A 27,456-nucleotide genomic window follows, 5' to 3' on the forward strand; every position below is an offset into this window, starting at 1 on the left:
TGATTCCATACAACACCTTGTTGGAAATGGGCTGTATTTTTATACATCAAATTGTTCTTGCATTTCGCTACTGGAGCCGCGAAATATTTAATCAGTTTTGAGCTCTGCTCTGTTTAACAGTTAAACAATTAACCTTCAGATACCTAGATCCCAGTGGAAATAACTGATGACAAAGCAAATGAGGGAGGTGAGGACAAGGGTTAGGTTTGCTAGTCTGAACTGTGATTTTAAAACTGCATGTCTGAATGGCCAATATACACACTGTAAGTTTTGGGAGTAATGTGGGAATGAATATGTTACCCACATAAGTTACAGTGCTTGATAACTATATCACTGTTTAATAGGTTTATTTTGTTTTGCTATCTTTAATACATTTGTGTGTGTGTTAACAGTTTTTCACCTAACTAACATTAGAGCCCAAGTAGGCTACATGTTATTGTTTAGTCAATAGGGTCCAGAGATTTTAGGCTTCGAAAAGGAAATAACAGTAAAGTAATCCAGACATTTGATTTAAATAATTGGAGTTGTATGGATTACTTTGAAACGTTTAAATTCACATAGATTTTTATTTTATGTACAAAAAGAGATGAACTATATTTTGCTGTGAGGGTGAGTAAATGATGACAGTTTTCATTTTTGGGTGAACTGGCACTGAAAAGAGTGACGACTGCAGTATATACACGGCCACAGTTTAAGAGATCATAGAGCTGTTATTTTTTTTCAGACGGGTCTCAGTTTTTTCCCCTTTGAGAGTGAAAATGTGCTTAACAAGCTGTGTTCTGAAAGTGTTTTTGTCATTGATGTTTGCTCCTTAAACTGTGCTGTAAAGGACAGGGAGTTGTAGAGAATAACTAATATTTCCTTTATAGTTATGCATGCAGAGTCCTTAACCACATCACACAAACAGATATATATTACAGTTCAGTATTAAGCTGTTTTCACAAAACCGAGTGTGAACATTTGGTTGATTTCTTGGTCCAATTCAGAGGTTGATTCCACCCTCCTCCCCTGGTTATACAAGATACAAAAGGCAAATAATATGCTGCCATTAATAACAGTTATACTCTGAGAATGCAAAGATGTAAATTACACGTCATCAGTAGCAGTTTACTTCCATAAGTTATGATGGATTGCTGGAGTCTATCTGAACCAAATACAGATTTGGTGTTGGGGTTTCTTTAAAGGTCTTTTTGCTAACATATTTAGGATCATTGTAGAAAGCAGTTTATCTTAACATGGTATCAAGCCTAAACCCTCAATAACCAACCACAGTTGGTGAGTTAGCTAATATACATGTGTGTATTTAACCCAAAGAACAAAGGCCTAAAATATAAAAAATGCTTAAAGTAAAATACAGTAAAACAAACAGACAGTAGCCGGGTTTCCATCCAAAGTTGCGAATTTAATGTATGCACAAAATTGAAATATCGCATAAAACATTTGCGAATAAGCACCATTTCCATCCAACGAGTCACTTCCTGGTAGAACTTCCTGGTGCTAGGCTATATATCACTATGTAGGAAAGTAGGAGAAACTGTAGGAAAGGAGAAAAGTAGGAGAAACCCCTGAATATAATAATTTTCATAGGCCTATATAATAAATTACTTGTGCCTCAGAGCGAGCAGACGAAACAAAATAAATGCATTGTACAGAAATACATTGATGACAGACTTTGCTCTGACATTTCAAAATGACCATAACATTTCAGATGATGAGGAACGAGATTGGTCCACAGGTTAGGTTTTGCTGTCCCATAGCGCAGTCACATGACTTTTTTGATGCACATGGAGAAATCTTCTTGCCAAATGCGTTTCCATCTGCTTTTATTCACATTAATTATTAATAATTATTGCCACTGGTGGTCCATGAAGAGCTAACACTAATAATTTGTATTATTTTTTGAGTTTTGAGGATAGCTGGACTGTTTTTTTTTCATAAACAGCAGGATCCAATCAAATAACTGTTATGTCATCTCGTCCCCAGGTTCTGAAGGTCATAGCATTAGATTTCTACCTTGCTCTGAGATACTCTACGCAACTATTGGCGCTTTTCCACTGCATGGTACGGCACGGTATGGCTCGGTATGGTTCACTTTTTGGGGTTTTCCACTGGGTACAGTACCTGGTACTTTTTTACCGTACCATTACCAAAACGTGACGTGTAAACTCTGCTGATCACTGATTGGCAGGAGAGAATAGTCACTACCTGCGTCACTGAACTTGTGACACAAACACAACAGAACCGCTAGATTTAAATCAGCACAGCCAACGAAGAATCGAATGCAACTGTTTTGAACAAAAGCACCTTTTTTAACAACTAAAAAGTGGCTGTTTGGTTGTTTGTTGAGGAAGTACAGACGTTCCTCCCGTTGATAGCAGAAGAGCGGATCCAGCGAGAGCTTGATGGGGCGACGCAGAATGAAAACGTTTTTCAGGAGTCGCGGCAATAGAAGCGGTGCAACTATAACGACATAATCCCACCCACTGTAAAGCGATACTAAACTGCAGTGGAAACACAAACCGTGCCGAGCCATACAGTACTGAGCTGAGCCGAGTCAAGTCATACCACGCAGTGGAAAACACCTTACATTCTGCAAACTCACAACAGCGATGCATTTGATGTAACAAAGAACAACTTCCAACTTCCATAGTCATTTACATGTTGCATTCTCAGAACTGCCACAAGGGGTGCTATAGCACGCATTAGCATGAACTTCCTTCTCCTATGGTCACTTTTTTATGTCAACTACTGGTCCTGTTAAAAGTTACCTACCTGAACACTAACATGTATGGTTTTATGCCACAGACAGTATTTGAAGATAACTATTAACCTAGAGTACAATGAGAAGCTCACTTGTAATGTATTGATGACATATTTGTACCTACGTTTGCATAAGGCTTGTTTCTGGCCTCAAACCTGAGGTGCAGGGTCCCACTACACAGGCATTAAAAGAATTTCTGAAGGTACTGTGTGAAGGGAAAGGGTCCTGTTCTGTATTAGAGCCTTTATATTAATATCATGTTTGTTGTTTATGTTGTTTGGTCAGCTCCTGTATATGTGTGTGTATATAATATGCACACATGACAGTCAGAAAATAACCTGTGTACTGTATTTTCACATGACTGAAAATAATGAAAAGGGCAATGTCAGTGTGTTATAATGAGATGAAGTTTGGTTGGTCACCTATGTTCATAAAGTTAGAAAAGCAATAGTGAGTTATGCACATAATGTCTGTTTCCTGAAATCTTCCATACTACTGAATTCCCCTTGTTTCTGTGTTCTCCACATCACTCACCTCTTGGTTGTTTTGCCCTCAGACTTTACCATCTGGAGCTGTGCAGTGATGCAGCATGTCTATGTTTAGAATGATTTCCCCAACAAAAAATCAATATATATGAAATAAAACAATTCAACAACCATGACAGTGTTTGCCCTTTTTGTATTCAAATGAATGTAAGAATGCAACTTTTTTTTCTATTTTTTTTTTAAAGAGAAAAGTCGACAAGACTTCAATTTCTCACTAATAAACATCCATGATTGCAAGATATGTATGATTGATAACTTTCTCTTGGCCATAGATGTCAGAAAATTTCAACTTTAAGAGACCCATTCTCTTGTATTATATGAACTCGTTCATGTATATATATATATATGCATATATATATATATATATATATATATATATAGATATATATGTGTGTGTGTGTGTGTGTGTGTGTGTGTGTGTATATATATATATATATATATATATATATATATATATATATGTGTGTGTGTGTGTGTGTGTATGTGTGTATATATATATATATATATATATATATATATATATATATATACTCCTTGCATTCTTCTATTTTGCACCTCTATTTTTACTGAGGGCAGATCAACTTTGTCAATATACATGTGATAGCATACAAGGATCCATATTCCTTTCTGTGTGAAATGGACTAAACTGTTCTTACTATTATAATAACAATAAATGATTAATAATTACATGCAAGTAACCCTAAGCTGAACCTTAATCCTAACTTTGACCATATAGTAAGCACATGTAGCTAATTAAAATTACTCAGTACTTAAATGTATAATTACACTGCAACAAGGACACCTTAAAATAACTTGTAACCAGATATTAAATAAATTTACAAAAAATGAAAAAACAAGAAGAGAATTTATACTTTTCTAATTAAATTATTAATCTAAATTACATATCTAAATCACTTTAATTATTTTACTCTTTCACTTTACAGGGTCCATGTAATGCTAAATTTCTCCATATCTGTTCCAACGAAATAACAACCTTATCTACATCTTGAATGGCCTGAGGGCAAGTAAATTATTAGCAAAGTTTAATTTTTTGGTGAACTATTCCTTTAATAACAAAAAGAGCAGTGCTTCACAAACCTGTCCTACAGACCCCCCAGCACTTCACATTTTGTATGTCTCCCCCATCAAACACACCTAATTCAGCTCTTCAGCTCATTAGCAGAGACTACAAGACATGAAATGGGTGTAACCAATCAGGGAGACATACAAAATGTGCCGTTTGGGGGTCCCTAGGACAGGTTTGAGAAACACTGAAACAGAGCCACAGCAGTGAATTCTTCATTCTGCAGTTACGTTGTTGACATGATGTAGAGTGGTGGTGCGCTGGGAAGAGAGGATTGGCTTGAGCAGCTCTTTTCTCTCTGAGGCGCTCTGAGGAGCTGGTGTACACAGGACTCTGCTCTGAGGTGTAGGAGGAACCACCTCAATGGACACACCAGCCTCCACATGCTGGTCAGCACTGCCATCAAGTTCAGCCAGCTCCGACCAAACTGGAAAAACAAACAAAACAACAATAGGTCATAATTCACTACAGGGACTACAGCTGTACAATCAAAAATGAGATTTGAGCAAATAATTTTTCAGCATCGGGCGAAGCTGATATATTGAAAGGTTATCTAATATAAATGTGAAATTTATCGACTAATGGCTTAAATATAGGCCCTAGCCTGGACCGTGTCTGACAGCTTATCAGAATTCCTGGCCGAGTCCAACCTGAGCTCGTCTTTTTTCCCCTTTTCCCAAAACAGCTTATACTACTTTTTCAGCTATTAAAATAGTTCAGTTTTGTATGTAATGGCAAAGTGATTATATTTCGTTTCGTTTTCTTACTAAGTTAATTTAGAAAGACATTTGGAGCATTTTTTTGTTTGTTAAATGAAAGTTTTTGTTTTTTAAAGTGCGCTGTTAGAGCATATCCAATCGTTTGTGCAGAGAATGGAGGCGCCAGCGCGATCACTTGCATTGGAAACAACTTAAAATAAACCATCATTTTTGCTCATAAAGGTAAGAGTAATACATCTTTCAGAACTGTAAAGGGTCTACTTTTATTTGTGTGCACTCACAATATCAACAAAACATTGTGTTTGTGTAAAATAAAGAAAAAAACAGGGCTGCGTTTCCCAAAAGCTTCGTAAGCCAAAGAAGTTAGTAAAAACGATCGTACGAGTGATCTTAATATTATGGTCTGTTTCCCAAAATCATCGTAACTTAAGTAGCACTTGAAAATCAATGTAGATCTATGAGTGCTCTGGAGTAATCGTAAAGCCATAACTGCATCGCAAGAAGACAGATTTATGCGGTCACCTGCAGGACAATCGGCAGATTACACCTTTAACTTTAGCTAACTTTAACTTTTAACTAATAAGTGCTTTATTCATGTGATTATAATTAAATTTTCATTAATAAAAGAAATAATTAAAAAGGGCAGAAAACAAAAATACAAATACACATCTAAATTAAATGACTGTAGAAAAAAATTAATAAAAGAAGTAATGTAGGAAACATGCTTCAAAGACTGGGAAAAATAGGGATAAATGGAAAAAAAAAAGAAAAATCCTGTCAATGATTTACTGATGTGCAGCCATCTTGGGCCTGGAAATAAAGTCTCTACAAATATACTTATAACTATAATATTATATTATATTATATTATATACGAGCATGCTGGAACACAACATTAGGTTAATATTTCAATAAACGATTACGACAATTACGAGCCATTCTAAAAGGTGACATTTCAGCACTTGCGACTGTGTTAAGTGCATTTTTGGGAAACGCACGTGAAACAATAATAAATTTTCGTAAAAATTACTCATAGAAAACCCTCTTAAGCGCTAAGATCTATCGTTATCCGGAAACCCGGCCCAGGATGCACTTTCCGCCGTCTCGGTCTTATACAGGAGCGCTTCACAAAAATGACCGAAACTCAGCGAATAGCCTACTTGCCTCACAGATTTGATAAAAAACAAAAAGCTTTGACTTACCAAATATAAAAAAAAAAATTAAAATAAAAAAAAAAAAATCCTCCATTATAAAACCAATAAAAATTCCATTACCAAAATCTTCTGATGAGTCGCCGTGATTTTGCCAAGACATGTTCCTGGATCAACATCTTCTGATGATCCTGGATCAACATTATTGTCCAAAAATATAGACTTAACCCAATCCCTACCCCTAAACCTACCCATAATTTATTTCTAAAATCAGTTGGAAATGACAGCTCATTAACAAGGGTGTAGAAGCACCTAATCCTGGTTGCAAGCCTAAAACAGATATTTTCTGAAAAGTTATATCTCACTTCTGATTGGTTGATTGGAATGGCGAGTCAGGATCAACTTCATTTTTGCGACACTGACTCAGAAAACACTAGTTTATTAATAAATAATTCAAATATCTCATTACCATTAATGGCAGGGGGAAATAGTAATTACTTTTGCTGAGGTTTTGCAGCAAGCTTTAGCTGATGGTGTGTGTTTCCACATGGATATCTTTCAGCTGTGCTGAAGGCATTTGTGCTTACTGCTGCTGCTGCTGGACACTAAACACTGTTGATGCGCTCTTGACAGTCGCGGAAAACTGGTCTTGTGTTGTTGCCACCAGTGCAGCTAATTTTTATCATCACCATTATTGATGGATGTCTAAAATATAAAGATAAGGAGAAGCCTAAAACAGGCCCTAGGCCCGTGTCTGAGCTATGACGTGAAAATTGGCCCGAAGCCCGGCCCTAGGGGCATTAATAAGTCGGGGCCCGTTGGGCTCTATACTAGTTGACTAGAAACATATTTAGTCAGGGGCACCCCTAGTTTTAATCCTGTTCTCCTTTCATTTATAACTCTTCCAGGCACATTCACTACTGCTGATGGTGGGGACACTGTGCAAGCCCGTCTTGACAGTTGTAGTAGTATGGCCTCGTGTTATTTCCACCAGCGCAGCATATCTGTTCCATTACTTTGATGGATGTCTAAAATACAAAGAAAAGGAGAATCCTAAAACAGCCCGATACCCAACCTGCATGTGAACTATGATGCGAAAACTGGCCCGAAGCCCAGCCCTAGGAGCATAAAATGCAGGATTGTACTTCATTCAGCTCCTCTAAGGTGTTTTCTCCTGCATATAGCTCTGAGTAATGTTCTACATAGTGCTCCATTTGCTTGACCTGGTTTTGTATTATCTTCCTTGTAATAAACTTCAAGGGGATGCATGACATCATCAAACAGGCATGGGGTCCTATGCAAAAGAAGACTGCCCCTCTGATGTTTCCAGAGTCTGATGCGGACTGTAATTGGGAGCAAAGCTGGAGCCAATAATCATTATTTGTGCTGTTCTTGCTGAAGATGGAAATGGCAGTACAATGCAAAGCATTCCTGAGATGTTGCCATCTCTTACTGGCACTGCTGTTTGGTTTAACTGGAAGGATATCCTCAAGCACTTATGTGAAAAAGACAAAATGGAAGAGTTTGCACATCTTATTGGTGTTGATTCAAAGCCTGCCTTCCTTTTTAGTGTGATGCAGTGTCCTATGCAGCTTTTTGACCTTACTGATCTGAATCCCAGTCAGCACTCTGGTAAGTTTAACACTGGACTGCACTTGGTGTGCGGTCAGAATCAGGTCTAGCTGGTGACAGTGCCTGGATCTTGGGTATCTCCAGGAAACTTTATCCTCTGGATTTATGTTAAAGAAAGTGTTAGTGATGACCTGACCTGGGTGGCAGCTGAACTCAAGTAGGTGTTTCCCACTTTTGTTCATCCTGCCAACATCACACTTTCCCAAGCAAGTTGCTCAGGAATTGTGGTCAGTGCCCACTCTAGCATTAAAGTTACCAAGCATAAACTGTGGCTGATTTGATGGGTTGATGGGATGTTGAGAACATCATAGAACTTCCCCATTAGTTATGTAACCCTCGTTCCATGAAGGAAGCAACATAGATTTTACATTGACATACTGACGTATGGGGTGTCACTGTGGAGCCCCAAACCTCGGAGTAGTAAAAAACAGGCCAATGAACATGTGTGAATGCCAAGCCACTTCTTTGTTCAAGCAGTCTGCTTGGCGACAAAATCGCTGGCAAAACACCACTGAATGTGCTGTCTAAACAAAATCTCCAGTGAGAGGGTTTTTTTTATTTACTCAAGTTGAATGAATGAGCATTTACTATGACAACCACTAGGTTCTGAAGCAAAAATCAGAATGAGTGGATGCATGCTACCTCCTTAAAAACCTGTGTGTATGGAGGAGTGGCTAGGCTTGCAAATTCCACTTGCTAATGTTCATTGGTCTGTATTTTTAATGACTGGGGCTCCCAAGTGAGACTCTATTCAATAGTATGTTGATGTTACACAGAATGTGACTGACTGGAAGAGAACTTGTCACAATGGCAGTGACGATGTGTTATATTTTTATCTATATCAAAAATAGTCCTTGTACCACAATTTTTAAAAAAGATAGCAGTATAAGTCATACATTAAAAAAAAATTCATCTTGGTGTTGTTTAATTAAAATGAACAGAGTATGTTGAAACAAATAAATGTATCAGTTTAAGAGATTTACAATGTTATTTTAAGTCAGTCAAAACTAAATCCAGGGGAAGTTAAAAGAGCTCAATTTATTTATGCTGAAACAACGAATAAGAAATGAGTTGAGTCAGCTTCTACTTCTGCGCATTCTCAGAAGACAGGAATTCCCCATGACCTCGTCAGTTGCCGCTGACGCCATTAACATGGTGAAATGCAGTGAAATCGGTAAGTCCAAAAATCTTTTATATATACCTTGTCGGTATTGTGCTGATAGTGAGTATTAACATGTTTAGAACAGTCCGAGTTAAACATAAAGCGGATATATTGTCTGTTTATGTAAATATTTAAAACCGACTATTAGTTACATGTTTAGTGTTTAGAAAATAGCAGATTGATAAAAATGCCTACATAAATTTATATAATTGGAAATTAAAGTGATAGATGTATAGCCCTAACATTTGTTTTAAGTGGTATTTCATTAGATGAATTGGTTATATTAGCCATTTCATTCAGGTTAGTGTTGCTGAGCATGTTGTTTTCCAACATTCAAGTAAAAACTAATGAATAGATATAATGTAGTGACGTGACATACATACAGCCAAGTATGGCCAAGTTGTCTTTTTCTATTGAAATTGGAATAAAATAACACTTAAGATATTTACATTGAGTATTTTATTTATTTGTACATTAAAGGGGTCAAATGATGCGATTTCAAATTTGTCCTTTCTCTTTGAAGTGTTACAAGCTCTTTGTGCATAAAGAAGATCTGTAAAGTTGCAAAGACTGAAGTCTCAAATCCAAAGCGATATTCTTTATAAAAGTGAAGACTCGTCCATGCCCCCCTGAAACGGCTCGTTCTAACACGCCCCCACATCTCTACATCACTATGTGGAAATATTTGCATAACACCGCCCAGATGTTCACGCAAAGAAAGGTGGTGTACCTTTTATCCCCGTTCTATCATATATACACCCACCGCCGCCGTGTCATATAAACGCTGTGTGTTTCACTGTGAAAGCGAAACTACTTTGTTTGGCCTTCCAAAAGAGGACGATATCTGCTTCGTAATGCCTGGGGCTGATCCGTGCTGGTCGCTGAGGAAATACATCAACTTTGCACTGTGGATCACAGAATCGGCTTTCACCGTGGACGAAGTGGTTGCTGCAAGACCAAGGTACGCTCCTTCGTAGAATCTGCCTGCCACACCATTCTTAAGCCGCCCCTCTCTGCTCACTCAAGCTAGCTAGCATCTGATGACTCCTTCAAGACCACTTTCTCAGTCGGCCCACAGAGGAAGAAGAAAACAAAACCCAAAGATCCAAAAGACACAATCAGCCTCAACTAGGGATGGGCTATATCTTATCATTTGTGATATACAGGTAGAAATTCTTCCCACGATAAGAATTACTCTTGCCACAATAATAACAATAAAGCCTGCAATCCATTCGCAACTCACGTGCAGAGCAAAAACAAGTACAGCAGAAGGCAGACATGAAGCTGAAGAGGATTTTGTCGCTGAACATGGAGCTACCTCTACAATCTGGAACTGGTTTGATCAGGGCTGTAAAGTGTCACATATGTCACAGTCTTTGCGACGAATAATTATACAACAGTAGCATGCGTGTGATACAGTTTTGCATTTGTATGAGCCTGTTTACAAACCTGTTGAACAAAGAGAACATTTAATGACATGGTATTACTCCAAATTCAGTCAAGTGTTTATTCTGCTTCACCAATAGCTGGATGCCTTTGTCCATGGCATTTTCTGCAATGTCATAAGTTCTATTACGTCTGTGAGTCTCACTTGGGGAGTTTCTGCTCTAAGGCATCCTCGAATTAAACAGACATTACATTGTGTTATGAGCATTAATGAGTACACACATACTTTTGGGTGTTTTTTTGTGCATAAGATTTTCTGACAAAACAGAAGTTACTACCACAGATTTTATCATAATAATTAGATATTTTAAAATAAAACCTTAGACCTTTCTAATTATTTAGTTGCACTGAACTTTCACAACTCCCTTCCTCACTCAAGTATCACCAGCTCCAGGAAAAACACTGTAACATTCTTCTTAAAGCATCCGTATTTTAAGACTAAAATCGATGCATGTATCCACTCAAATCTTTGCCAGAGGTGTTAAGCTGCTGACCCCAACAAGGGGTCAGCATTTAAATGAAAAAAGTATCACGTAACACGTGCACTCGGTGGTGCTTGTCCTGACTGACACATCCATGAAGCACATGCACAGAAAGCCGCAAAGAGCATACATCATTCAATTCCAAATTCGGATGAGCAAGATGTTAAATAGAGTTATTAAGCACAAAAAGCTGTTAAAAGAACTCAATTGTGTGTGACATAATTGCATATTAGCACTGAATTATGTCAAAATGCCCATCATGAGGAGTATTCATGTTAACACAGCCGGTTATGTCTTAAGGGATTATAAACAGTCGAGAGGAAACTGGATGTGGGGCAGTATACTGGATCTATGCATTCAGTCTTACACTGTGTCTACACCGGACACGAGCGGCGCGATGCAACAAAACACTATAGATCTCATTATAATCAGTGATGCTGTCTACACTGGATGCGGTGTGGAGCGACACGACAAAACACGACAAATCCCCGATAGGAAAACTCCAGCTGCGTTCTATTTATGATGTATTGACACAAATTTAAAATGTTTTTAAATGGTTGCTTTGTCGCGTCCAGTGTAGACACGGGCTTGATTTCGGTCTCCTTCTGATGGCACCGCCCATTGTTTTTAGTGCCTGGATCAATCTCATGTGGAAGCCTGGGTGATGGTCATAGGGAATATTGTCAATGACAATTATTCTGGTGCAAATCTAGGGGCCATCCACACAGAACACGTTGTTGCATCTAAAAACACAAGATGCAGTGCTCAGAAAGTTTTTTTTAAAGTGCAGCGCAGAATGCCTTCTCTGCCCTATTGTCGTAAAATACAACAATTGCCATGCCAACTTGCATTGATCCAAGATGGTGGTGCGGTCAGACGCAGTGGCTACTCTGGGTCCTAAAGACAATGTTTTTATGTCTTTTAATCTTGTCTCTTCGTCTCCAAATAATCTCCAAAAAAAAAAAAACACTTCAAAACACATCCTATGATCGCCGAAACCTTTTGGAAATCAGCAGTGCATACAAACAACAACTCTCGTCGGCAGCTATTGAGAAGCTAAGAGGCCTTTGTTTACTGCTGAATCCTGACCGAGAAATCGCAGCCTCTTCCACTGTCGCTACCTGCATGAGGTGGTGTCCCAAGCGGTGTGAGAGAGGACGGAAACGCAGTAAGTGCTGAGGTATACGAGCTAGGCTAAGGGCTAACCCCACAAGGCTCTTCCAACACTTATGCTCTCAAATGTTTGCTCACTAGAAAACAAACTTGACTTAGTTCAACTCTGTCGGTCTACACAGTAAGAGACAAGGGATTGCTGTGTTATCTTCACTGAAACGTGGCTAAATGACAACATCCCAGACTTCCGCCATTCAGCTGCACGAGCTAACCTGCTACCGAGTGAACAGAGATTCATCACTGTGTGGTAAGGCTCGCAGAGGAGGCTTGTGTTTATATCAACAAAGAATGGTGTAACAACACTGCAGTAGTATCAAAAGGCTGTACGTCGTTGGTGGAGTTTGTGTTTGTGAAGTATCGACCGTTCTATCTTCTGAGGGAGTTCATGGGCATCGTCATTGTTGTTGTGTACATTCCCCCATGTTCAAACACTAAAGACGCACTTCGCAAACTGTACAGCGCCATCAGCGAGCAACAAACAAACAACCCTGATGGATTTTTCATCATAGCTGGTGACTTCAACCACGCAAACCTAAAGACAGTTTTGCAGAAGTTCTACCAACATGTGAAATTTGCAACAAGGGGAAACAACAGACTGAACTTTGTTTATACAACAGAGAAAAATACATACAAGGCTGCACCCTGCCCCCACCTCGGATACTCAGACTACATCTCTGTTATGCTAATTCCAGCATACAGACCATGTCTCAAACTTGCCAAACCGATTCAAAAGCAGATCACAATATGGCCAAACGATGCTATCTCAGCACTGCAGGACTGCTTCCAGGACACAGACTGGAACATGTTCAGAGAGGCAGCCACTTACAACAATCACACAGACATACAAGAGTACACCGAAACAGTGACTGCTTATATCAAGCAGTGCATAGATGTGTGACAGTCACCAAGACCATCACCACACGAGACAACCAGAAGCCATGAATGACAGCTGAGCTTCGCGGGCTACTAAAAATCTGAGATAAGGCATTCAGATCAGAAGATAAGGCAGCTCTCAAAACAGCAAAAAAAATCAACAATAACTTCAGTGACAGTAAAGACACCCGGACCCTGTGGCAAGCCATTCAGACCATCACTGCCTGCACTGTCACAGGCCAATGATGATGACATATCCCTCCCAGATACACTCAACCACTTCTACTCACGATTCGAGATCCAAATGACAAACCTGCACAAAAACTACACACATCTGCAAACAACCAGGTGCTCTGTCTCTCTCCAGCCGACGTAAGAAAGACTCTGTCCAGGGTCAACCCACATAAGGCTGTGGTACCTGACAACATACCTGGCTGTGTACTGAGAGACTGGGCTGCACAGCTGATGGATGTCTTAACAAATATCTTCAACACCTTGTTGAGCCAGGCAGTCGTCCCCACGTGTCTCAAATCCACCACCATAATTCCAGTACCAAAGAATGACTATCGTCCCATAGCACTAACCCCAATCATGATGAAGTGCTTTGAGAGATTAGTCATGCATCACATCAAGTACAGTCTCCCGAACACACTAGATCGATTCCAGTTTGCATACCGTCCAAAGCGTTCCACGGACAATGCAATACGCTCCACTTTCCACCTTGCTCTTACTCACCTGGAACAGAAAGACCTTTATGTTAGAATGCTGTTCGACTTAAGCTGCTGAGGAATTATTGTGTTCAGTGCTGAGCTTACCAACAAACTAAACTTACTGGGCCTCAACTTACCCCTCTGTAATTGTATCCTGAACTTTTTATCTAATAGACCTCAGTCAGTCCATGTCGGCCGCAACACGTCCAGCACACCACACTGAGCACGAGTGCCCCACAGGGCTGTGTGCTCAGCCCGCTGCTCTTCACGTTGCTGACTCACGACTGCACTGCCAAATACAGCTCCAACCACATCATCAAGTTTGCTGATGACACAAATGTGGTAGGCCTCATCAGAAACAACGATGAAACACTACAGAGAGGAAGAGGCACAGCTGGCTCCGCCGGCTGAAAAGAGCCTCTTTGAGCTTTGAAATGGTAGTGCTGAATTAAGCCATGAATGCAACTTCCTACCTTTCTGCCACCGCTGCCTCATAAGATGTCATATTATTATCTGTTATTATAATCCAGCGCAATGGCAACATGTCGCCGTGTTATAAGACAACCATCTGTATTGCATACTGTATTGCTATTATTGTTGTTTTTAGTGTAGGCATAGAAACCAATGCAGATTCATTTAATTCATTACTTCAGACTTATGTGCACTCTAGAAGCTTGTGTTCTGCAAGTGAACGTCGCTTTATTGTGCCATCCCAAAAAAGCACAGTCACTTTCACGGACCTTTAAATTAAATGTTCCCTCCTGGTGGAATGACCTGCCCAACTCAATCTGAGCAGCTGATTGTTTAGCCATCTTCAAGAATCGGCTTAAAACACATCTCTTCCATCTTTATTTGACCCTCTAACTCTAGCAATTTCTATTCTAATTCTATTCTTTTAAAAAAAGTTGTCCCTTTTAGACTTGCACACTATTCATTTACTAACTGCTTGTTTTCTTAAAAAAAACTTTAATCTTTTTGTATTCTATCTATTTTTTATTACACATTTAACAAAAGCAAAAAAGGCCTCTAACACTAGCTTGCTCTATTCTTTTCTCTGTTTTATTTTCATTATATAAAAAAAGAAAACTTTGCTATGTGTACTGTTAAGCTGAGACTTGTTATAGCACTTGCATATCATTGCTCTTTTGTTGATTTTAATTGCTTCCATTGTCCTCATTTGTAAGTCGCTTTGGATAAAAGCGTCTGCTAAATGACTAAATGTAAATGTAGATAATGAGAAAAATGAAAGAGCACCATGGACACAAAAATTGGAATTGAACAGTTGCGATACAGAGTGTGGACAGTTAATCATTTAGATCTGATTCCAATCGGATATGAACAAAAATCAGATTAGGACCGACAGTTTGAACAAGGCTAAAGAAGTTAATGACATACTACTGTACAGGTACCCTTTTATAGTGACGGTTGCACAGGTAGTACCATCACGGACTGTTGTTGGCCCATAACATTGTCACATTTAAAGAAGGGCAGTCAGTTTAAAACGTTAACTTAATTAATTAGTTGTAAAAATAATGCAGTTAAAATATTTTAACGCAGTTAACGCACTGGCCCCGCCCCCAGACCAGTACATCATCTTACATTTTATATAGTTCGTTGTAGACAAATATTATGCAGGGCAACAACTCCATAACTGCAGTTATGCCCTAAAATTCAAGATATTAGTGCAAAAAATGCCCATTTGAGTTTTAATCACATATTTATATCAAATGATATCACACGATCAGGGAAAGCAGTATTACACAAGAGATGAATTTGTCCAGAATATACGAGTTTAAATGTGATTTTTTTTTTTACAACAGTTTAGTAAAAAAAAAGTTGATATTGTGTTATAGTTTAAATTTAATATTATGTGTTTTTGCTCAATTTTGCAGAGAACAATTTACCTTTGAAGCCAAAGCAGAATTGTTGTGCATCCTCGAGTTTTGAATGAATTGTGTGAACCAATTATTCACATTTGAACACATTTACCGCCACCTGCTGGCAGTTTCTTATTTAGAATATAATTTCATAAAACAAATAAATTAATTATAATAAACATGAAAACATTAAAGGGATAGGCCTTGTTCACCCGAAAAATTTTAATTCTGTCATCATTTACTCACCCTCATGTCGTTTCAAACCTTTCTTTTGTGAAACATAAAAGAAGGTATTTTGAAGACTTGGTTGCAAAGATGTTTTGGTTACCAATGACTTTCATGGTATGAACATAATATACAGAGATGTTTCTCAAACTATGGAATATAAAAGAAGATAATTTATGTTAGGCTGTTGTAGCTTAAATGTTTGTGTTATAAATTTTATGTTGAATCAAATAAAAATGTTCTTTCTAAAGCTACAATTTGTAATGTCTACTTTATACTTTCTCATTTAACACAAAAATAGATTTAAATAATCTTTTGTGGGTATTTTCACAGTCAAGTTTATTTTGCAATTAGTTCAATGAATTCATCAACACATCATGTAATTAATTAGATAAAAAAATTTAATCGCCTGACAGCCCTAGTTTAAACACATGCTTCAGACACTGGTCACGCTGATGGAGTTCCGTATAGCCTCTTCCTACTATGGAAGACAATGGGAGCCACTAACTGTTTGATTACCAGCAATCTTCCAAATATCTTCTATGTTCAACATAAGAAAGCAACTCATACAGGTTTGGAACGACATGAGGGTGAGTAAATGATGACAGAATTTTTATTTTTGGGTGAACTATCCCTTTAAGCTTAAGTTCAAATAACGAAATTAGTCAAGTTCAAATATTTAATATTGTAAGCAAATACAACTTAATTGTATCATATTTTTTTCAGTAATTTTGTTGTGGAAAGGATTTTCAGAGAGAGCATTTAGGGCGCTGTTTTTTGACCTCTGTTCTCCTGACGTGCCCCAGAAGTCTTGAACTGTTTTGCTGATGTCACAATTTTCTTCCCGCAGTTCTCTCTGCCACTGCCTTAACTCTTGGACATCTGGACGCACACGCACCTGAAAAAACAATATGTTGACATAATTTAGCATTCACTACTCTACTACTTTATTACTACTCTACAGGTCAAGACTTATTCAGGCCTCCTGTTCTTGTTGCATTTACACAACCAGTAGATGTCCTCAGCATGCTGTTTTGAAATGAAAATGAAAACGAGTGAGTGAATTGGGACACTGAGTGCACCAAAAGGACCGGTGCTTTTGCATAGACATTAATAATTTACATAACAAATCGTCATTTACTACGAATCCACTCGGATTTGTGTGTGTGTGTTTTTGAGACTTTCCCTGGCAGAGCTCTCTTCCCACGTGGGTCTGTCGTACTCTTTAGTCAATCAGATGCGAGCTTACCATTCAGACCAATCAATCATATAAGCCACTGAGAGTGCATTCAAGGAGCACGATTCTGCGCACCTTTTGCGCAATATGGATTAATTAGAACGGAAATTAAGCCTTTACACATCAGTAAATCCCATAGACAGTAAAAGAAATGGGACACAGCGACCCAATTGGAACTCAATTGAGACAAGTGAAGCCCATTTTTAGCGATTTTAGAACTTCCGTTTCTGACGCGCAGACTCAAACTAAGCTTGATGACGTCAGCAACCTGTCTGACAGATGTAAAATCTTCTAGTAGCTGTGCGTGCAAACTGCCATCGTTAATCTTGCAGAGACGGCGAGCTTGAGCGGGGAGTTCTTTGGCTGAGTGAGCAGGAGTAAGTATTCTGATTAATTATTTTGTATAGTATTTTAAAATGGTAACGCCAGGGCTTCTATGGGCTTCTCTCTTGACGTCTCCCCAAATGCCTGCGAGCTTCGGAATGCACTCTCGGTGGCTTATGATATGATTGGTTGAATGGTAAGCTCGCATCTGATTGGCTAAAGAGTACGACAGACCCACGTGGGGAAGAGAGCTCTGCCAGGAAAGTCTCAAAAAACACACACACACAAATCCGAGTGGATTCGTAGTAAATTACGATTTGTTACATTCAGACCACTCGTACATTTTAAAACATTCAAAAGGTTTTTGTGCACAGTTGTATATCTACGGAATTGTGTTTTGCGCATGTGAATTGCTTTTTGTAAATATAAATTTTTTTTTCACGCAACGTGAAATTTTTTTGTGGTGTACGTGAATTAGGTTTCATGCATGTGAAATTGTTTACGCATGTTGGAATCGTGTTTTTTGCGTGAATTATATTTGAGACTCATCTGTCTCCATATTTTGCCTGTTCATTTACACGACAACAGCATTTTGGGGAATGAAAAAGCATATTTTTGAAAACGGGTTTCAAAGTGCAAGTTTTTGAACACACCACCGTTGTCGTTTCTGTGTAAACACCCAAAACGGGGATCTTTGAAAACGGTGACGTCAAGCACAAACAAACATACACAACAATGGTGGAGTACAAGGTATTAGGGATGTAACGATTCACTCAGCTCACAATTCGATTCGATTCACGATTAGATTTTGATTCACAATTTTTTTTTAACAAAATGAGATTTAAGTATGCAAATAAGTAACACAAATAAAATAAATCTCTTCATATAAACAAAACAAGGCTTTGTCTGTGCTCTTTCCATTTAAAATTAATAGGCAACCACTGACCACTTAATTATGATCCTAACAAAGATGCAGAATACATGCAACATGAGCAGTTTTTAATCAAAATTAGATTAAATTTGAAGCAGAAACAGAATGGTTTGACTTCAGTTTTGTGAAACTATACATAAAGAATATCAGCATGAAACGGAAACAGTGGACAAGCTGAATAAGACACAGAACCACTATTTCCTAACTAAGTTCCCCTCAGACATACATTCATATAAACTCCTACCCCTAACTGAATCATGATTTGTTTAGCATCTCAACCAATTTGAATTGTCACATATTTATCGATTTTCAACCAGCTCACGGTTAATTGTTACATCCCTACATGGTACTGTTGTTGCTGCTCAAGAGTTTGCTAATGCTTCTTGGGCAAATTGTGGATTTACTTCACCAATATTACAACCAACAGCGGAGACACATCATATACACATGGCAACAGGTACTGTTTAATGACAAGGTGACAGCACCAACTACTGGCCTATAATACGTAATACCGTTTTCACGGATATGTGTAAATGCAAATCGTTTTGAAAATGTTGTCATGTATACGTGAACTTTTTTAAAAACACAAGGGAAAAACTTTTCATTTTTTGACTACATCATTAGCCGCTTTTCCACTGTCGGGCCAGTGTGAGCCAGGGCTTAAAACGGGCCGGGCGGGGCTAATAGCCTCGGACCAGTAGCACGAGGCCAAAATAAGCGCTGCGTTTCCACAGTCGGGCCAAAAGCTCCGCTTCACTAAAACCCGCTCTTTACACGCCTCTCAGGAAAAACGTCATGCAACCCCATCACCAACAAAGAGAAGTTATCAGAAAACTAATAAGAAATAAGTCACTGGAACTAGCGCAATCACAAAATGAACATGATAACAGTGGTCTTTTGTTTGCATGCTTTGTTAAATATTTAATTCAAAAGCATCTATGTTTTACTTAAAGTGATACATGCATAATGAATTAATTTATCAGGCTTGAAAATTTGTCACAGAAATAAGTGTATTTCTATTTCATTTATTTATTTTTAATGCTAAAGCATTATGAAAATAGCCTGCTTATTCAATTGAGACTGTTTCTGTTTATTTGTAGTCACATCACATTTAGAAAGAATGATAATTTCTATATTTTTATAAAAGCTCCCAAACAAAAGCCATTATTATATTTTTATGACATAGGCTACCTGGAGCTAAACTCTCGAGACGAGACTTATGACAGATAAAATATGTTAATAAATAAATACATGATTGTGATAGAGAATAAGAAGCTGACGTCTGATTTCTACAAGTGGTCGTATTTACCATGTTTACTATGGTAACGTTAATACCTAGCGTGCAGTCTTTTGCATCGCTTATAAATATTTCTGCCTTTTATGGTGATTATAGTCCACATCGGATTGGATCGAGTTATTTCAAACACTCGCTGCTGACTGAAAGTGAGTTTTGAGCTCAACTTATTTTTAAAAAAAATTTAATGCTGGTGTTAGAGCTATTAGCTTTCTGAAATGATCCGCTGCGCTGACGCTCTCCAGAAATGGAGAAACTCCGCCTTTGTTCATTTTCTCTAGCCCCAGCTGGCCCGCTTTGGCCCAAGGTTTTCGTTGGCCAAAAAACCCGGGCCGTTGGCCCCGGGGAAGCCCCGACGAGGCACGATCAAGCCCCGGAAGTGACAGTGGAAACACGACTGGCCCTGGCACGCATTAGCACGCCCGCTTTTGGCCCGACAGTGGAAACGCGGCTATTGTCATGTAAACATGCTGTCTTTGAAGGATGTTTTATTGCCTCGTTATATATATATGACTCATTGGTTGATCCTGCTTGATAATTATATAATTTTGGACTTGTCTGCATTATGTTTCCCAAAACAAAGCTTTTTGGTGATTGTAGTCTTTGGAATGTTTTGCATAATAGCATGATTGATAGGACTTGAGGAAGGCACGTTGTGTATGTTGTGTCAAAAGGGAGGCCCACTGTCTTTGACTTTGACAACCCCCATCTAGTGGCTACATCATGGTATTTACAGATTATTTTATTTCTTTCCACCAGATTGCACTGATCTTCATTTGTAGGGATCTATTATGTCTATTTACAAAGTCTTGATTGATTTTGGCGGCGTACTAGAATAGGTTTTCTTGCTTGATTGTTCCAAAAACAAATGATTTTCACATATTTTATATTTTTTGCAGCACCTCTCTTCCCAGTCTGTCTCAAACGCCCTGTTAAGTGTCACGGCGCGGTAGAGCGCGACGTGGAAGAAACAGGGTCTGGGTCCAAACGCAGGGGAAAACTTACTTTTTAATAAATAAAAAGCCAACAAGGCAGAAACAAAACAGAAACCGATCACGGGGACAAGAGCAGACACGGTAGAAATCCAAAACCATGAGCACTTAACAAATAACCATTAATAATAAACAATACAGCCAGGCAGAGTGGTGGGTGAGACAAAACTATATAGTCCGTGACATAGGCACCAGGTGTGTGCGTGTGAGTGGGTGAAAACAGGTGTGTCGAGTAAACCAGGTGTGCAGAGTGACGGTAATGAGTCCGGGAGAATGGAAGTGGCGCCCCTCTGGTGGTGAGAAGGAGGAACCCCGGGTCCGGACTCATGACAGGACCCCCCCTCTAAGGAACGGATTCCAGACGTTCCAGCGGCCCCCCACCCAGAGGAGAGGTCCGTGTGCTGGAGGGAGACCAGGTGGACTGAGGCAGAGCCGGTGGAGTGGGAACCCAGGGCAAAACCGGAGATCGTGAGCGGACACCTTCGCCTCTGGCTCTTTCCGAGCGGCCACTGCCGCCTCTGCGTGGCGCCCGCGCAACACCCGCCGCCGCCTCGGGGACTTCGGGAGACTCGGGAGTGTTGTGAGTGGCGGCGTCCGCCGCCTCAGGGGACGCCGCCTCGGGGACTTCAGGAGAGTCGTGAACGGCCACCGCCGCCTCGGGGACTTCGGGAGAGTCGTGAGCGGCACCCGCCGCCACCTGGGGGGACTCGTGAGAGTCGTGAGAGGCGCCCGCCGCCTCGAGGACTTCGGGAGACTCGTGAGAGTCGTGAGTGGCGCCCGCCGCCTCGGGGACCGCCGCCTCGGGGACTTCGGGAGAGTCGCGTGAGCGGACGCCCGCCCGCCTCGGGGACTTCGGGAGAGTCGTGAGCGGCACCCGCCGCCTCGCAGGGAACATCTGCGGGCTTGGTCGCTGTTCGTGAAAGCCGGAGGCGAGCCCCGCTGCCTCGCAGGGAACATCTGCGGGCTCGGCCGCTTCGTGAAAGCCGGAAGCGAGGCCCCGCCGACTCGCAGGGAACTTCCTGGGTCGGCCCCCCCACCCTGACGGCTGAGCACTCAGCTGCAGAGCCAGGTTAATGTAGTCCTCCAGCGTCTCGTCGGGGTGCCAGTATGGCATGAATGTTTTAAAGGGCTCGGCCAGTCCTCCCCAAAAGAAGACCATAAGACAGGTCTTCTCTGTTGCCGAAAACCGAGCCGCCCCGACGAAGTCCCAGGCATAATCCTCGATGCTTCGCTCTCCCTGGCGGACATTGAGGAACCTCCCTGCTGAACCCATAACTGCTGGCTGTATTCTGTCACGGCGCGGTAGAGCGCGCCGTGGAAGAAACAGGGTCTGGGTCCAAACGCAGGGGAAAACTTACTTTTTAATAAATAAAAAGCCAACAAGGCAGAACAAAACAGAAACCGATCACGGGGACAAGAGCAGACACGGTAGAAATCCAAAACACAATACCATGAGCACTTAACAAATAACAATTAATAATAAACAATACAGCCAGGCAGAGTGGTGGGGGTCAGACAAAACTATATAGTCCGTGACAATAGGCACCAGGTGTGTGCATGTGAGTGGGTGAACCAGGTGTGTCGAGTAAAACCAGGTGTGCAGAGTGACGGTAATGAGTCCGGGAGAATGGAAGTGGCGCCCTCTGGTGGTGAGAAGGAGGAACCCCGGGTCCGGACTCATGACAGTTAAGTTCCTGTTTTGATGAAACCCCTCCTTCTAAATTGTTTGATTGGTTAGCTGGCCCAGCGTGCTGTGATTGGCAAACCGCTCCAGAAATGTCACACACTTTACTATAACCACAAGTTTAATCTGCTCAGATGTAAATATTAACAATGCCGTCAATTTTGACATACCAAATCAAGTCTGATTCAGACCCTGAGAATGTTTACAAACAAGAGGATCAAGCAGAACCTTTGCAAGCATAAATGAAGGGGTATATCTCCTTTTAGAGTAGACTTCGAGCATTGCAACCTTGCAGATCTTTTTTTTTCTGCTCAAACAGTAATAAAACGATTTAAAATTGGGTCGTGATAAAATTTATGCTGATGACACGGATACGCACTGCAGCTGTTGGCTTAAAGTACACACCTATTCCTACTGCACACTGTAAGTTATTAGTCAACACGAGGAAACAAAAATAAGTGTAACCGGTGAGGAAAGTAAAAGTGGAAGTGAAATTAACCTTGTGCTATCCTCCAAATATGAGAAAATAGTCCAAAAAAATGTACCATGACTGCAGTTATATGGAAGTGGTTTGTCTATTTTAAAAGCGACCAGGCGCAGATTAAAGCGATCTTGAAAATGTCCGAAATTGGTGACATCCAAGACTGACAACACAACAAATTACCATCCCAGCGACCACACTGAAAGTATGAAAATGCAGGCTAATATTTCTCTGTCAACAAGTAGCACTCATAGCAGGGCTGTACCAAAGCAGGAATTGATTGTGTCACCCTTCATAGCCATTAATCTTTATGAAAAGCGATCCAAGAGAAGCAAGGATATAACATGAGCAGCGTCTTACTTTATAGCAAAGGATATGATACCCCTAAGCTAGGGCTGGGTATCAAGTTTGAAACCATTTAGGCACCCACCTAATTGCCTCAATACTATAGAGCAGGGATATTTAATTAGTTTCATTTGAGGGCCAGATTATCGAATTGAAAATTTGAAGGGGGCCAAGGGGGTTAGGGGGCATACCAATCTCTTTATGAGGGGTCTACAAAATAATTAATTAAAATTAAATGCATATACAGCAGTAAAATTAATATTACCAACAGCAACGTCTATGAAAGGTTAACATTTGTGTTGTCTGTCAAAAAAATAAAAATAAATTAATCTTGACTAATTCATTATTAATATATTGTCATAATTTTACACTGAACCTTCAAATGAATTTAGAAACAACATAACAATGTTATATTTTAAATACATATTTAATGACATCTCTTTACCAAGTCTCACCAATTTTTGATAATACTGCTGATGATGTCTCTATTAAACGCATCTTCCTCTCAATTTTAGCCATTAATTATAGCCATTCAAAATTTCAGTATAGGCTAATTGAAAAGTGTTATTTTTTAACATTTATCTAGGTTCTGAAAAATATAACAACTTCTAATTAAAGTGAATGTAAAACAATCTTCACATAAACTATAAATTGAATATGCATAAACTATATAGATTAATATTTGTTCAAGCTACAAAAGTTAATCAACAACTAGAACAGTGGAGTGATTTCTCTTTTACTGTTCAGTGATTTCCATCAATGACAGACTTCAGCAAGTTTCACTTTAAAAGCAACGCTGTCTCTTTAAAATCTGACGTGCATGATGCATATCTGACACATATCTGGTTTTCTCCCAACTCTTCACGATTATTTTGGACTTTATAACTCATTTAAGGCCTTGTTTACAAAATCACTCGCCAAAACCGTGCATTTTGATAATTGTGTGTGTTTTTGTCGTTTAAAGTGCTACTGGCGCGCTTGTCTGAAGCGGTTAGCCAGCATACGTTCAGCCGAATGTGCAGACTTTCAAACTATACTCCATTTGATAATCACCTTCGTCCAGTCTGCACTATTTCTCACAATCTGCACGTACGTAGATTAAACTTAAGAGCAGAAACTTGCCTCATCTTGGACTACAAGAAAACCAAGCCGAAGTAGTCATCCTCTCAGTGTCCTCCTGCCACAGAGCCTCCTTCACCATGCCCAACACATGATTCCTCATCCAAAACTACTCATGAAGACAGCTGGGCTATGACTGGGTAAGGTTAACATTTAGCAAACAAACAATAAAATAACAAAATCAGCTAACCTGTTGTAGTACATGCTTGTGTACTAGTAAAGTTAACGTTTCTGTGCGCGGTGACTTACTGTAGTCCTATAAACTGGGACCTCCATAATGAAAAATAATTTTCCCAAACCGCACTGCTTCAGCTTTATGAAGCGTGCCATGGAACTGTGCCACTACCACTGACATATGGTCACTGACAAATAAAAAAAAAAAAAAAAAACCCCTGGCTACGTGTTCTGCACTAGACTAACTGAGACTTGTCATAGCACTTGTATACCGTTGTTGTTCTCGTTGATCTGATTGTTTCTACTGTTCTCATTTGTAAGTCGCTTTGGATAAAATGCGTCTGCTAAATGATTAAATGTAAATGTAAATGTAAATATTGTCCAGCCGCAGATCTGAGCCATACATGAGCCCTCACTATTCACTACATCAACGAGGAGGGGCCTCTTCAAAGTAGATGCCTGCAGACGTCATATTTTCCGGATGACCATACTGCCAATATACTCTGCCTGGGTCTGGAGGATGCACTCGCATCTTGGGGCCTTAGCAAGGGCCGACAGGTGCGTATCACCACAGATAATGCAGCAAACATTGTCAAGGCTGTTTCACAGTCACCGGCTGCATCTATCCACTGGAGTTAATAAACATCTGAGTGAAGAGCTATGCTAAATGCCAAGGATCACCAACCTTGCTCCTGGAGAGCTACTGTCCTGCAGACTTAAATTACAGCCTTGAAATGTTACCGTTTTTTGCATTGTATACTGAATTGAGATACCTGACATATGTTTTAATGTTAGCCTATGAGATATTTGACTAACATTTTGCACGTGTTTCCCATGAATTGGATTATGATGTACAGTACTGACTTCATTTATTATAAACTTCTATGGATGTTGTTGTTTAGATGCAAACTATGAAGTGGCAAAGAAAACACATTTGGCACAGTTTTTAACAAATGCTGGTACAGATATATGTGAGATGTATAATGTCAGTGATTGTTATCGCGCTGCACCGCACTGCATGCAGTGTAGACAGTTGCTGTGCCTCATTTCGAAGCCTATGCCCTCCAAAGGCCACATTTGTCAGAAACATACGTCATTGAGGCTGCCTAATTTCAGAATTACATTCAAGTTAAAAAAGATAGGCTATTACAAGAATTACTAGGGGTGGGAAGATTCATATCAGTTCTAGGGGTCACGATTCAATTAAAAATCAATTCACAAATTTTCGATTTTTAATCACGATTTTTATCACTTTTTTTTGTCAAACACACCTATTAACTTCCTAATAAATCCAAAGTCTATAGTATGGGTAGTTCTGACTCAAGAAATCAGTGTTTCCTATTAACTATTAACTTCCTAATAAATCCAAAATATTGCCCAAATCCGAATACCATGTTCGGAAAGTAAATCCTTTTATACTATGGAAACCCTATAAATAAGGGATAGGAGGAAAAAAATTGATTTCAATGCTTTCTCTTGCAATTATATCGCTGGATAATTTTACTGTATATAAATTGTGGGGCATTGTAGCTAGGCATGGGTCGGTATGAGATTTTGACGGTACGATAACCTTAAGCAAAAATATCAACGGTATCACAGTATTGTTGTTACAGCTCTGAAATGTGTTATTTTTAAATAAATGGGTAAAAAAAAAAATCTTTTTTTCTGCTGGACAAAATATATTTTGTTTTTGAGCAACATACAGAATATTAGAAACTAGAATTAGTTTATTTTTTCTTTGATTTGTTCCCTATAAAGAAAAAAATAAACACTGGCATCTTTATTTAACCTAAATCTGTAATTACAGTTTTATAATTTAAATTTAAGTTATATAATTCATATACATATCATTTATATCATTTCATATCATTTAGTTATATAATAATAATAATACACATAATTTGATTTAATAATAACCCAATTTGAAGCAAAAACAGAATGTTCTGACAAGCTTTGTGAAATTATACTACATGCCTGAACGAAACAAACAGCAAAAGCTCTGAATGAGATGCAGATTCACTCTCTGACAGCAGGTGGCGCCTCTGGAACAGCAGATACAGACCAGATACAGCGTTTCCTTGGTTACCGCTTTAAACAAAGCTGGCTGCAGTGAAACACTACTTTAACATGAACTATACAGAGACGAGATGAAAAGAAAATACCACGTAAACTTTTCAGAAAACAGTCAGCTCCCCTCAGAAACACATTCATATAAACCCCCAAATCAATATTGAGGATTTTCTTCCAATAGTTTGTGCATCATGAACAGTGAGTGATTTGCCTGCTACAGTTTTTTTCTCTGTGCGTCCGTCTTTAGTGTCTCTGGCCTGTGTTAACCGGCGTTAACAGACTTCATATTTTCACATAAATGACATTTTGGTAATGATTGCATTGCAACGCAGTTTGTGCAAGTCCAGAACAGAGAGTTGCAATAATGCAAAAAACGGCCGGTTACCAATCGCGTAAAGGCCAAAGTATACTTCGCCCGTCCTCGCACCGTCGGCTTTAGTTTATTTCCGTCATCAAGAGCTCGTGGACAGCCGCGCACCCCGAGGTACTGCGCATGTGTCAAGCTCATCAGTCCGCGCTTATCTGTAGCTTAGTATACTTTTGAAAGCTGTGCGGACGCAGCTGTGTGCGAGACGGAAAGGAACGCTGAATGTGAAGTGTATCCAGACCATCCTATACACATGTGACTGACCGCTCGCTCGCACCAACAGGAGGAGGAGGGGTCAGTGTTACTCTCTACACTGCACACAGCCTGAGTAGAGCAATCGCTCAGCCCAGCCAGAACAGGGCTACTAGCAGTAGATGGACCCCGTCCCGGCATACTCTCTCTAGAACTCCCAGGAGTAGAGCAACATTTTCAAATCGCGGTATACCTTGAAACCGGTAATCGGCACATGCCTAATTGAAGCCCTTGCTTTTTACTTCACTTTTTGGTTACCCTCTTTTAAATAAGACAACCTCTGTATTGTATGCGGCTGACTAATGCGACCTATGGAGGGCACAGGTTTGAAATGAGACAAAGCTGAT

The 27,456-nt window shown here is 39.7% G+C and overlaps 1 protein-coding gene across 3 annotated transcripts in view; it reads right to left on the bottom strand.

Annotated features, from left to right (window-relative positions):
* Nucleotides 1-4,226: 4,226 nt before the first annotated feature.
* The window catches only part of iqck (IQ motif containing K), a 131,290-nt gene continuing 108,060 nt past the window's right edge, over nucleotides 4,227-27,456 (bottom strand). For 2 of the 3 annotated variants that reach the window (XM_042721044.1, XM_042721046.1), the window contains exon 7: nucleotides 4,227-4,817. In XM_042721044.1, the coding sequence (XP_042576978.1) occupies nucleotides 4,617-4,817 (201 nt within the window). In that variant the 3' untranslated portion in view covers nucleotides 4,227-4,616. Of the gene's footprint in view, nucleotides 4,818-16,621; nucleotides 16,738-27,456 lie in introns of all 3 variants that reach the window. The other variant, XM_042721045.1, reaches the window with a different exon arrangement.

The sequence above is a fragment of the Cyprinus carpio genome, chromosome B3 (genome assembly GCF_018340385.1).
Source record: "Cyprinus carpio isolate SPL01 chromosome B3, ASM1834038v1, whole genome shotgun sequence".
In the NCBI taxonomy this organism is placed as follows: Eukaryota; Metazoa; Chordata; class Actinopteri; order Cypriniformes; family Cyprinidae; genus Cyprinus; species Cyprinus carpio.